This window comes from Netta rufina (genome assembly GCF_964035555.1).
Source record: "Netta rufina genome assembly, chromosome: 9".
Lineage (NCBI taxonomy): Eukaryota > Metazoa > Chordata > Aves > Anseriformes > Anatidae > Netta > Netta rufina.
In genome coordinates this window covers 19606283-19620656 of record NC_140132.1, presented here as the reverse complement: position 1 = coordinate 19620656, position 14374 = coordinate 19606283, and the positions used below count along the sequence as shown (strand labels likewise).

The following is a 14374-nucleotide window of genomic DNA, read 5'->3' as shown; positions in this document are numbered from 1 at the left end:
CTGTTTAGAAAGTCATTTGAGCTGCATAGGCACATGCTTTTCTAGAGCCCTCAAGTAATGAAAGTGGGGAAGAGCAATCTGGCAAAAAAAATGTGCAAATATAAGTATCAGGCTCAGCTTGTCCCCACATTTTAACAGTTAAAGAGTTGCAAGTCCATGGTTCAGCCTGGGGCTGTTCCAGAGCTTGTGATGTCTACTCTAGGGGAAATCACAGCATGAAAAAGATCCTTCCCGTACCTAAGGGTTCCCACCGCAACCCTCCTGAAACCAACACAGCTCAGGGGGAGACCTCAGCCCTCAGCAGGCTTTCAGTAACAGTTGCAGGTACCCTGGCCCCCCTGCAGAGTAACAGCTCCTGCAGAAGGCTGTATTCCTTTATCAGTGTATTAAAACATATTACTCACGTAGTTCCATCTCAATGCTAGGCTGAAATCAATTCAGTCATGCATCGTCCAGCCATATCACAAGCAGCAGCAAAACCAAACACTAAGGCTGTACTATGATAAGAGCAAGATGATTTATTATATATTGAAGAAAAAAAAAAATCAGTTTCATCAACTATTCCCTCAGGGGGATCAGTACAACATAAACAAAAGAAGGACAAATGTACAAAACCAACCTGACAAGGCAGCTCTAGATGAAACACGTTCAAAGCACTTGCAAATGATGTTGCTGGACAGATGCAGAAGGAAATTAAGTCATTCCTCCCCTGAAAAATACAGACTGAAAACCGATTTATTTAAAAAAATTAAAAATAAAAATCCACAGTCCTGCCTGTATCTGCAGATACTTTAGATAAAAAGATTTTAATTGCGATACTTTTTTAAAGGAGAGATTCCCCAAACTACTGTTGGACCACATTTATTTGCAAGTGGATTTTATCTTCACTTCCAACTTCATGCAAATAGTAAAGAAACTGGCCCAGCTCAAAACAGGAGCTTAGCCACTAACTTCAAAGAAACCTGGTCCGTTCTTTTTCTTTGTCTGTTACAAACCCTGACATTTGGTTTTCCATAATTGGCAACAGATGTCCTTCTCATCCAGAGCACCCTTGTATGCATGGTTGTAAAATTAAAAAAAAAAAAAAAAAAAAAGCACATGAGAAAACATCAGCAGTATGAAATTCCTGAAGGGTTTCATGGCTTGCTCCTAGTCGGCTAAAGTCAATGTACTTCAAACTATTTTAGATGGAGCAGGACCAAATCCTTACAGAACAAGATACACATTCCTCAAAAAAAGCATAACCTTAAGAGTTTTGTAACCCAAACACAGAAGTAAAAGACACAGATTTCAGCAATGTATTTTCCCTGGCCCTAGCCAACATAATATATTTAGCTAGGGTATTTCATTTACTCCATTGGTTACAGCAAGAACATTACTGAAGTAATGTAGCAAAAGGACTTCATGCATTAGTAAGCCAAAATAGGAACCTGTGCCATGGCGATAGCTTTCCCTTCTAATGCCCTATAATGAGCACCTAGAAAAGGAAAAAAGACAAGAAGCCTTATAGAAAAAAATGCGTTTTGTTACACTGATGACCATTGTAAGCAACTCCACAGAAGTTTTCAGGGTTCTTCTTGATGTATACCAAAAAAAGCAAAAAGTCAAAATTAGAGCAACGTTAGGCAAGATTCTACCACGTTTTCCCATTAGTGCAGAATGCGAAATGACAGCTAATGCAGCTAATGCTTAGTACAAACAAAATAGTATCATCTTCGTACTTCTCACAAATACATGGATTCCACAGTTTACTTCCTTGCCATAAAAGAAATGCTTAAATGTAGTACAAACTTCATGTGTCTCTAAAAATATCATCCCAAGTTACCAAAGGAACCACTGGAGGGAAGGAAAAAAAAAAAAAAAACAAAAACCACAAACTTCAAATGGACATTTAAGAAAGAGCTGCGTGGAAATTCCAAATTTGTTTGGCATGAAAAGAAACAAAGAAAATCTGTAGGTTGCGTTGGTTTTTTTGTTTGTGTTTTTTTTTTGGGGGGGGGGCAAGGCTTTTGCATCAAGGGAAAGAAAAAAATACATAACGTGGGAAGAAAAACATGTTCACAAATACAATAAATATCATTTCTGATCCAAAAGCAAAGTGCGATGTAGAGTTTTCTATTTAAACAAAAACAACCTACATAATAATGCCTTAAATATCAACAAGTCAATTAGTGGTCAGCGCAGTAAAATAAATATCAACACATTGATTTATATTTTGTTTCTAGCAGCAAAGGTCATTAACCTACTGGCCAATGTGACAGTTTCACAGAAGTCCTATTTCTTGAGCTTGGTACTTTGACTAACTTGAGAAAAAGACTGAGTCTGGAAAATGGTACTACAGCTGTATGTTATTCTCCCCGTCCCACCTATGACTAATAGGATTTTGCCAGGACATGTTTTCAATATGCCTTCTGACTGCTGATTTGGAGAACAGCTTTCACGAAAAAAAATAAAATCAGGACCCACCCTGCTTCTCATGCTGAAAAGTATGAGTTTGGATTGGCTCGAACCCTACAGATATTAGTGGGGTGAGGTGTTTTCTCTTTGTAGTCAACAATTTTCTGTGCTGGAGGGAGAGTGGGAAGAACACAAACCATTAAGCAATGCTGGAAAGGGAGAGGCAAGCTTTGGTCACTCGCAGAGAAGGGCCACAACAGAGGGCTGGGGCAAGGCAATTAATCCCCAGCTGCTTTCCTCCTGCCTAGCAAACCCGTCTTCCTGCGGCTGGAATCTCACCGCCTGCTTTACGCCTGCTACACCACCCGCCGCTTTGAAATTCTCAGGATGACGACACTCACTGCTTGTTTTCCTGTGAAAAACCAAACCAGCTACGTGTCTGTTCAGGGGAGACTCGAGCCATTCCTCAAAACCAGACTCCCTTGCAGGGGAGCAGCCCGCAAGCACAGCCACCCGCATCCCACGCGCTGCCTCCCGAATGTGGGAAAATACCACGCTTTCATTTACAGCAAGAGGGACGTTTAACCACAATGCAGGGACCACGCTGGTCAAACACACTTGTGGTACGGCTCAGCCAGCTCCTTCTGTCCCTTCGCAGCGGTGTCAGACTAGGAAAAAGACAGAACACAAAGAGAAAACCAGCCCTTTGACTGCAAAGGATGAGGGGTAAAGGCTGACGGGAGACTTCTGCAAGGGGAATGGTCTTCAAGGTTGCAAAGAAAGTGAGCCAGGGGCAGGACAGCACAGGAGAAACAGACTTAGAGGCTGTGAAAACTGCCCAGTGAGTACTTTTCAACCTGGACACCTGTTCTCCTTCCTACCTTCTAATGTGCTCCGGTGCACAAAGCCCACAAAACTGGGCTTTGCACAGCAGAGGGGAGGGAATCCCATGCAAAAGGATGTCCATTGCCCTGCCCGTATTCATGAGGCACGAATCAGCCTGGAACGATGCAGAGGGTTGCTTTTTTTTTTTCTTCTTCTTTTTGCAAGAACTCACCCTGCAATTTAGGATTTCCTGGGATTTAGGAAGGCTGTGTTAAAGTTGCATGGATAGCTCACGCTCAGGTAGGTAGAGAGAACAATACACAGCTTCTGAGGAGCAGCCTTCTCTTTTGAGCAGCCAAGTGAGACAAGTCCTTCTGAAGTGGACTAGAAAGATTACCAAAAACTATCTGGATTTTTTGTTTGTTGAGTCATTTTTCATTTTTTAAGGCAAGCAGAAAATCCTCCTGGAATGCAAGAAGCAGGATCAGAATGGCAAAAACAGGTGGGGGGGGAGAATGGGGAAAAGGGGCAGGGTTACCTTCAACATCATGCACTAGGTACAATTTATCCCTAGTAAAATGCTACTGAAACCAATGGAGCTGCATCTAATTCAATCTGCCTAAAGAGGAGCGAGAGTCAAGGCATGATGCTTCCTCTACTCCCTCCCTGCACCTGCCACTGAAGTCGATGAAGCTATACTGGCGTACAGCTATAGCAGCACAGTGGGAATCAGGTCCAGGAGAGGTTAGCTACATGCTACACTTGCCACTGGAGCCAATGCTATAGAAAAACTGTGAACTGGATTCCAGTCACAGCTTCACAGCTACCTAAATGGAGTAGAAAAATGTCAGCCCTACTTCTGTTCTTTGTCTCCTTTCCACTTCCATTGAGGAACACCGAAACAGACACACCCTTTGTTGACATTTAAAAAGTTAACAAGTTTCATGAATACTTCTGCATGGCCAAAAAGCTTTTACTTAACCAATCATTACCCCTGACATTTACATCCTACCTAACTTTGGATTTTTATGGTCCCTAAAACAGTGAAGTTCACATCAAGGAATGGAATCAAAACTCAGTTTGAGATGGGAAAAGAAAGAGGGGAAAAAGTTTATCCAATATTGGTAGCCCTAGTTCAAAGGAACATTTAACCTCTCCTCTTTAACACCCAGTGGGCTTTGTCGAGGGAATGGCATGGAAGTGGGACACACTGACTTCTGCTTCCCAGGGTCCTGGCAGCCCTGCTCTCCCTAGGAATAGAGCTGTGCACCAAACACTAACACTCGCTCTCTTCTACATCACTATGCAAAGAAATTACAGCCAACAGCTCCTTGCAACCTATCCCTAACCCTACCCTGGCTAACGTGGAATCAGTGCACAGCACATTTCACCTGAGCAGGTTTGCTTTTCAATTCACTGCATTTAGCCACTGAAACCCCCACAGGCTCTCTTCAGGGAGATGAGCTACACCCATGGTGCGTTAAGGTACCCAGCCAACAATGCCAAAATCCATTTTCATTGTTAACTGTTTGGTAGAAGAGCATTTCTGGATGTGGCTGATCAGCTGGCATCTACTGTCAGATCTTCAGAATGAAATCTGCATCACAGAGAAATGGGTAAGAGGCAAGACCCTCCGAAGTGGAGAGGTGTGCGTAGCCTTTTTACAGGCATGTGGAAAGAACTTACTGCAGGCTGCAATGAGGGCCACAAGCAGCAATTTGTGGACAAGTACACCCCTAGCTTGGACATTCACAGGCCCCATTCCTACCCCTCTTTCACAAGCTGCCCAGAGATTCACTCTGCTGTAGGGAGACATTCGGGAGCACTGCTCTGCGGCACACAAAGAGGGGAGCGGGCTTTGCACATGGTTCACCTGTGAGGTGGAACCACAGAAGTTCCCAGCACTTCTTGGTCTTTGCATATTCATGCAGAAGGCTGGGGAGACATCGAAGTCCCCCCAGCCACTCAACACAACGAAGAGCCTTAGATAACTAGCAAACAAACATCAAAAACACTTCATGTCCTGCACAGCGTCATCCTGCCAACTATGATAGAAAAAAAATCTAACCATACCATTAAGTTTGCAGGTGTTACACGTATAGCTCGAGAGCATGCTCCTATCAAATGGAGCACAAAGCAGGGCATGTGGCAAACAGCAGGCGAGAGACAAGCTGCTCTATTTGCAAACTACTACCGAGGGCGGCGCGTCATTGTACATAGCCTAGGTTCTCCATTTCATTTCTGTACCGCTGTTCGGACACCTTGCTTTTATGCTGTTTGCTTTCTAAGTGCTGCCTGAACTCCATCTCCTCGCTGGCCCCAGCGTTGCACATGGAGCAGTAGAACTGGCCGCTGGGGGTGACACACATGGCCAAATCCCGAGGGATCCTCTGCCGTGAGCGGGGATTGAAGTAGGGACCTGAGGAAACAACACAAACGCTTACATGTATTTACCTATAAAAAGAAAAACCTGACACCCCTCACTGACAACTTCCAAGTCCAACAAATATTTAAAAAACAGCCAAAGATCAGCTTCTTTAACTGATTTGAGTGAATTCATTTTTTCCATGACTTCTCCAATGAGATCCAGATTTACAGGGAGTGCAGCACACAGGACAGCAGTACTCGCAGGTATTTTCCAAAGTGGGAGAGTGGACCTAGTGCCCCAGTTTTATTAAGAATCAATAGGGTCTTACAATATTAGGAGTCTAACCATTTAAGTAATGAGCCAATTATTTTTTTTTAAAACCATCCAATTCCAGAATAGAGCAGTCTTTCGATTAGAATAAGCCGCCTATCTCAGTTTAAAATTATCACAAAATGATTTTTAATAGAATTTTAAGACATATCTTTTTCCAAATGACAGTGGTTAGAATGACAAGATAAACCATGCTTCACCACGAAGCAGGGTTTCAGCTAATGTGCTCATAACATAAAATGAAAAAGAGAAAGAAATGCTGGGCTGGACACTATAAAACATGCTTTAAATTACAGTAAAGAGGCAAAGTTAGTAGCTAACACCTGAGGATGGGTTCTAGGAACAGATGCTCTTGGAGGGAGGCTAATGTGCTCTCTCCTTTGGGACAGAGGAGCACACCTACAGGTTGATGTGCTACAGGAGGAGTCAAAGCATCTGGCCACTGGCCAAGAAAATAAAGCAGGAAAATCGTCTCTGCTCAGAGTAGCCTTACGGATGGGCAGATGGTAAATTAAGTTACAAACTGAGAAACCAAACTACCAAGCGGGCTGATAAAACAAAGTGACTTTAGCAGCTGGGAAGATAGATACAGACAGGAAGGATCAGAGCTAGAACCAGCTCCTTTCACAACCTGTCTCTGCTAGACCAGAGCTCAGAAACAGAAGACAAACTGCTTAGTATTAGCATTATAATTCCAACTATAGACTAAAACAGATGCAAGCTCCCGATTACCTGTGTTGTTTTGAACTGTATACATATTTCTTCTGTTCTGCATCATCTTATATTCATTCCCTTCTTTTCTTGTCCTCCGTTTGCCTAGTTCCGATGCATCCCTGGAGATTAAACAAAAATGAACAGCTGCGATTCAGAGTTTTCCGAGTAAAACGACTGCCAGAGACACTGCCACATGCTTTCAGCCTGAGCGTGAAGTTGAACAATACCTACGAGAACGAATTATTCTGTGCTTCTGCAAGACGCAGCCGTTTGGCATGATTTTTCCCTTGGTAGTGAGCCTGCGCCACAGCCGGAGAACTAAACGAGGCATCACAAAGCTTGCAGTAATCGTTCTCTGTGGCCAAGATCACTCGGCCACCTGGTTTACTGGATCCCATCTAGCAGCAAAGGGAGAGACAGCATGTGAAACACAAGAAGGTTAAATCTCTGAAAGCCTTGAATCCCAGGGACTGAGACCAGTAGCGTGTTTGTCAGAGCGCTGGAGTTAGACCGTATGGATGAGGACATTCTCGGTGCTCCCCAAACTGTTCTTACAAGGACAACTTAGTTTTCTCTGCCTCAGCCTTCCAGGGAATCTGCAAATCCCCTGAGATATACGCAGTTAATAGTGACTTTCCTATAGAGGAAGGCTCACACTCACAGAAATGTAATGGTGCTCCCCTCTCATGTTTCCTGCATACCCCATCTCTGCACAGTTCCCTGACCACGCCAGGAGACGGGCAATAGCTGAGTTGCCAGACCTCTGAACCTTACCCTTCAGGTATGAAGATACCTGGGCCAGGATTTCCAAGGAAGGACCCAGCTGTTTGATTGGTACCCTGCCTTTCCAGGCAGCCAGGCACGCTGACTGGGGCAGCAACCAGGTCTCCTCAGTGTGTGTGTGTGTCATCCAGACAAAAGCGCTCTGCAAACAGCGCAGCAGCAGTGATTCACACAGCCCTGTCACTGCAGCACTTGCCAAGTCCAGTTGCTTTTGAAACTGCAAGCTTACAGACACACACACACACAGTTCTGACTCATAAGTTACAACATGAATCCTCATACGGCCCCAAAGCCGCCTTTTTATTGCCATGGACCATTCTCTCCAGTGCAAGAAGCATCAGACACCCTAGCGGGTGCCTCACCCACATCCCACTACCTAGGACAGGACCCAAAGCCTTCTCCAGACCTTGATTCAGTTCCCTGAGCCGCAGTCATTTTACACAGGACTGAGTCTCCCTCTGGCGGCTCCAACAGCACATGTAGCAACCTGCCACTTACTACAAATGTTTTTCTCTTTTGTACAGACCACAGAGACAAATGTTTTTGGGGGTGGCGAGGCACAGCTTTGATCCCTGCAGCCCAGCTGAGATTCTCTGCACATACATGTGCAAGACACAGGTTAGCTGCTACACCCCACAGCAACCAGAAGTGATAAACTCTACAAGCAAAAGTAAAAATCATCTCTTTTGCTTCTAATGTGCCTGAGATCGAATGAATCTGGATCACAGAGAGACCCATCCATCCACTCACCCTACACACAGGAATAACCACTGCAAAAGGAGCAACAAAAGAGGAATTAGACAACAGCCCTGGGCAATGGGTGCAGGAGCACCTAACACTTTTTCCATGTTTGCTTCACTCATGCAAGGAGGGATGATTGTGCAGGGTGGATGCCACACCCTCACGTCCAAGTGCTGCTCTGAAAAAGCTGCCTTACACCTGCTTTTAAACAACTTCAGTCAGCAGCACGTCAAACTTCCATAGCCAATATCTGCCTCTTCAGAGGAAAGCAAACAGCTCACAACAAGCCACCTCCACCTTCCTGTGCCATCAAGAGGAAAATTCTTTCCCAACTCTTGCATTAATCCTCCAGGTGTCAGATCTACTTATCCTTATTGGGAGTTAGGTCAGAAGCAAGCAGCATGATCTCAGTCACCTTCCCATGCCTTACCTGAGCTGGAAGGGAGACAACCTGAGGCGGGGCAGGCTCAACCGCATTACTCATCCTGGCAGGTGCCGGACAGCTATTGGCAGCATAGTAATTTCGGAGTTTCTTACTATGGTTTTTACCCTGGAAAGAGAACTAAAATTAATCACTGTCCCAATAATAGAATCTTACACTGAAAGCAAGCAGAGCCAGAGACAGAAAGGAAAAAGTGTCCATGAAGATGGCACCTCAGGTAAAGGAGCTGTCACTTGGAAAACAGCAGCTCTGATTTTAGGATATGCTGGCATCCTTCCCTTTAATCCAAAATGCTCATCAGCTAGCAGTTTAGACCTAATTTTCAACCAATTTTCTGAAAACTGTAAGGTTACAATTAGTTCATCAGTCTGCTTCCATTTCACCTAAAATCAGTATCTTGTATTTTAGACATGAAATGTTAACTGCTTTACATAGCTTTCTTGATAAGCCTGAACACATACACACACATTTCTTTTCATGAGATTTCAAGCATGATTTCAAACATGGGACTGAATTTCTAAAAAAAAAAAAAAAAAACAAAACTCTGCTTCACATTTTATTTTCTCTTGAAAAAATATATGTTGTAGCTCTTTCTGGTGTTTTGAAAACTTGAGAGAGGTATATGGGAGTATGTATATGTATTTTGGATATATAGTAAGGCATGTGTATAAACACAAGTTGCACCTTTTTAAATATAATTTTTGTCCCCTCATGACAGAAATACTGCAGAAATCAGATGTAAAATTGTAACACTAATTCAACCTACCCGTTCAATGTCTGGACAGCACTTTTTCAGGGCCAACAAAAAGCCTGATGTCTGGGCCTGCTGTCCTGAGCATACAGACAAACACTCTCTTGTATTTGCTGGTAAAGAAAGTTACTGTCTCCACATCTCACACAAATACACTAGGCAGACAGATTACTAGTAGAAGGGAGCGATGTAAGACCACAATATATTCAATGCCAGCAAAGAAACATATACAAACGGTCCCTAACCTATTTCAGATGAATCAATCAGAAGAGGTAGCTTCAGATTAGTTAACTCAAACGAAGCTGCTAGTGTGCAGCCACCTCAATACAGTGCTTAAAACCCACCGGAGCAGCTGAATTATTCCTCAATCTTTAGCCCACGCTGAGCTCCGTGCTACAGCAGCGCTACCGGCAGCGCACACACTCACACAGGCACGGCTACACGCGAGCTGTGCCCCCGCTGCTCTGCTTACCTGGTAATGAGCCTGGGCTTGTTGTGCTGAATTCAGCGTGACATTGCAAAGCTTACAGCACAGAGGCTTACATAGTTCCTCCAGCATAGGGTCCTGCTCCACCGCCTTTGCAAGCTCTTCGTCTTGTGCGTGGTGAAGGGAAGGCCCCAGTCCAAGAGGTTTGGGTGGGGACAGCGGTGAGGTGGCTCTGGGCCTTGTAGCCACTGACATAGGAAGAGATGGAGGCTTCTCAGGATGAGGAAGAAGTCCTGCTTGCTGTAAAAGAATCATTGGCCAGGAAGACTGTGGGCATGCTACGTCTGAAGGATGAGGAGTCCTCTTCAGACCTAGACCAGAGAAACACAACTGCTGAAGCACGTCGTACTGACAGGAACAGTGACAACCCAGGGGACAACTTCTGTAACTTCCCTGCCTCACCTTTATGCCTTTTCACAATGTCAAGGTAGCTTCTCTGCCTCACCTTTATGCCTTTTCACAATGCCAAGCAGGCATAAAGGCAACTTGTATCACTCACGGGAGCAGCAGCGTCCCACATAACCAGGGCAAGATTAAAAAATGATGAATACAAGAAGTGGACTGAAGCCTGAAATATAGCTGTTAGTACCCCGTGGCACCTTTCTGGAGGTGTGAAGATTCCTAAGAGCTCACAGTACCTGCCCCAGAGCCAAACCCTGCCCCAGCATGCCCACCCCACTGCTCTATGACTGCTAGGAGATGCGACCTCCAACACGCTCAGCACATAGAGCTGTGGTAACAGAAGGATACAACTGCTAGCAGAGGGATACAACCATCAGCCACGTCCTTTTCTGACAGCCTAAGGAGAAGCTTACACTCTAAGGCCTAAACAAATATTAAAATTTATTACCACTACTTGATAACTTAAAAAGAAAACACAAGTATTTCAAAGATTTATTTTATACAGACAGATATAGAATATTCCTACACACAGAATACATCCCCCAAATACTCACAAAGACCTTCCTGAGCAAAAATATTCTAAAGTTAATTTTTCTCATGTAAGTCAACCAAAAGCAGAGGAGTACTAAGTGACTCGAGAACACCTTGCTGTACCCAGCCATCCCCCAATGGTTCTCTTCCCAGCTCTTCCATGGTCTTGTTGAATGACCTTGAGCTATTTCTCTGCATTTCCTTTACTAACTACAACCTATGCAACATTTAAAGCTGTATTTTCTTCTGCAAGAATGGAGAGCTTATCCCATATTAACCTTTATTCAATTATTTCTCAGTTAATTCAAGTTCTTAGAACTAGCCCTACATTTCCAACAAGGGGTTCTCAGAGGCTAATTTAATTAAAGTTTATAAATCACATCTAAAGCCCGGGATGAACATTCCCAGAATAATGTGAAGCAGTGATACTATAAATCAAGGCACAGCTACTTCTGTTAATGTCTTATTAGCTTCTTATCGTAACAAATCCCGTTCACTGTTACACTGGGGTAGCAAAAAGCATTATCTTGGGTCTCCGCAGATCACTTCCAGCTAAGATTGCATTGGTAGCAACCATGTTTACGCTGTGGGCTTTGTTTAAGCGAATAGTTAGCCACATCTATATTTTAAAATTAAGAGGCTTCTGTAAAATTACAGGAAAGATAGATGATATGCCACCTAGGAACTTTGATCCTGAGTCACTTTTGAGAAAATAATTTGACTTCAAGGGCATTTAGGAACCTGGAGAAGCAGATAGCATTTATCTAGGATAACTTCTGGGATTTTCAATCTGCTAAAATTAGCAGGAGATAAATACCTTGCTACATTCAAGCTCTGGAAAATCCTAGTTGATGACTGCATTTTTAGATACTCTATCACCTTTGAAAGTCTGGCTCCAGAGAGGTCTATATACTATTAGGGAAAAAAATAATCATAAAAAATATAATGTAAGAAAAAGTAAAAACATGAACCAAAAGGTGACCATAAAAACAAAATCAAAAACAAGTTTATGACAACTAATTGAAACATGATAAAACAAAATCCATCATGAAGAAGAAAGAGGAAACACAGGAACAGCCTGGTGTAAATCACTCATCAGCAGTGTAAATTCTGTACTGTCACCTAACTTCTCTCTGACTTTCAGCATAGGTTTTCCTGGCTAAACAGAATTATGGAAAAAGATGTTGCTGTCTTTAGTTTCCTCAACTAGTACTCTGTCCAATCAATTTCACTGGGGCTATTGACGGAATTAGTTCATATTGTAGATGGTTAAATGGATCATACCACAGGTCTATCAAGGCATCTTACATCAGCTATGCAAGCAGCCAAGCAATACCATCAGAGTCCTGCTTCAATACCATAGTGGGCCTCTTCCTTAAAAAGAGAGTAAATTATAGCTAAATACTTCAGAGAAGAATATAAAGTGATCTACACTAAATGGCAATTGGAATCCATCTGCTTAATTATGCATGAGTGCCTGCTGCATCCTCCATACGTATCTGGCATGGATGACATTTGTCAGGCACAAGATAGGACACTGCTATAGGATACGCATCCACAGGGGAAAAGATGGAACGCAATACTCTTAAAAAAATCTTTATTTATAAGGCCATTTATTGTTTCTCAAAGTAAACAGTAGTCTGAAGATAAAATTAAGGCTGCATGAGCAATTTTAGAATTAGAACTTCTTGACTTTGCATATGCAACTCTGCTGTTCTTCTTACAGCGATCTTCCATCATTGAAACTGCTCAGATTACGTTCACTTCTTTTGTCTGGATATTATTTAAAGGGAAAAAAAAAAAAAGGCATTCAAATTCTACTTATTTATATGTCCCTTTAACACATCACTGCTGGTCACTACAGATACCTGTGCAGAAGTTAACAGAAACACTTTGACTCCTCTTTTCCATTCGCATTAAAAGCTGCAAAATTTTTACGCTTACAAAAGAGCAAACAATCAACGAACCTCCCTCGTGAAAGAGTTGTGCACATAACGCTGCAGCCCCAGGGAGGGTAAGGACCTGCAGCTCTCCAGGCTGAGCTCAGGAGGCATTCTGCCTCACCACAGCATCTCCTCCATCACAGCCATGCCTCCTCCTGCATGTTGCATGGACTAGGACATAATTCCACCCTGTGCCAGTTGTCCTCAGGTGGGTGTAAAGGACAGGTACGCCCCTCTCCTGCTCCTTCAGGTTGGGGCAGCCCAAGGACAGCACTGAAAGAGGAGACTCAGCCTCCTTGCCCTGAGTGCCACAGGGTGGTGGCACAGCTACCAGGGAGCATGTCCCCAGCTGTCACCAACACGGGTCTGGGGAAGGAACTGATTTGGTCTGGATCTGAAATCTGGGCACCCTGGCAAGCACACACACTGTATGACCTTCCTTAGCCATAGATGTAACTCACAAGACATCTACACGCAGAGCAGTGTTTCATTGGAATTAGTTTTAGAAAACTAGTTAGAAATTAAGAAAAACTGTAAGGTTGTTTTCTTCCAAGACAGGAAACGCTATCTCATAACACTGCTGCCACTTGACCTCTTTGCCAGAAAGTTTACCTTTGGCCACCTGCAGAATTTACCCTGAAAGACACGGTCATTTTATAGATTCGTGGAATATCCCGAGCTGGAAGGGACCCACAAGGGTCATGGACTCCAGCTCCTGGCTGCACGCAGGGCCACACCAACATCACAGCCTGTGTCTGTGAATGCTCCTTGAACTCCAGCGGGCTCAGTGCCATGACCAGTGCCCGGGGGAGCCTTATAGCGCTGCAGGGATTGCATACAGTGCATTAAAGCCAATGCACAACACACACAGCTCTATGCTCATGCACAGGGCCTGCTGACCCTCTGCTGATGCTGATATGTACCGGGGCCCTAGGGCACTGCCATGTCCTAGCCCAGCACGGTCTCCAAAGCCATGGTGCCGATGCTGGCATCCTAGCAGGCACCCCTGCAAAGCTGCACGCCTTGCGGTCTCGGTGGCAGATCCTAAGCCAAAATTAAAAAAAAAAAGCCTGATATCCACCACCCTGACACAACCGCGAGCTGGGCACTACCGCACGGACACAGCGCCAGCAAACACCCCATAAAAATAAAACCAGCACAAAACGAAGGCAGCGAGCCCCAGAAACACCCGAACCGCCCCCAAACCCTGCGCTGAGCCCCCCCACATCCCCCCCGTGCGGATCCGGGGCCCGGCGCTTCCCTCCCGGCCCCGCTCCCCCGGCACTTACCGCAGCCGGGCCCCGGCGCCCCAGATCCGCCCGCTCCGCACCGCCCCGCTCCGCGCCTCCCGCAGCCGCTGCCGCTCGCCCGAGGCCGCCGGGGCGCCGGGCACGGCCGGGCCCAGCTGCAGGAAGTGACCGCAGGCAGCCGGGGCGGGGACTGCGCATGGGCTGCGGCAGCGGCACCGCTCGGCACGGCTGGGCATGGTTTAGCACGGCTTGGTTTAGCTTAGCACGGCTTGTTTCAGCACGGCTTGGTTTAGTTTATCACGGCCCGGCTCAGCTCGCCCCCTCCCTATGCAGCCCTTCCTTGCCCTCCTCCCGGGGCTGGCATGGGCAGGAGCCGGCCGTGCAGCCCCCAGCCCCTCATGCTTAAGGTG

General features: G+C 45.0%; 1 protein-coding gene across 1 annotated transcript; it reads right to left on the bottom strand.

Annotated features, from left to right (window-relative positions):
- Positions 1-439: 439 nt before the first annotated feature.
- ZMAT3 (zinc finger matrin-type 3) lies at positions 440-14109 on the bottom strand. Its single transcript, XM_084292432.1, has 6 exons — positions 14004-14109; positions 9824-10149; positions 8589-8708; positions 6866-7032; positions 6653-6753; positions 440-5641 (listed from the first exon to the last, which is right to left on the bottom strand). Exons 2-6 carry the CDS (start codon positions 10091-10093, stop codon positions 5430-5432), a joined length of 870 nt encoding a protein of 289 aa, XP_084148558.1. The 5' UTR covers positions 10094-10149; positions 14004-14109; the 3' UTR covers positions 440-5429.
- Positions 14110-14374: the final 265 nt, after the last annotated feature.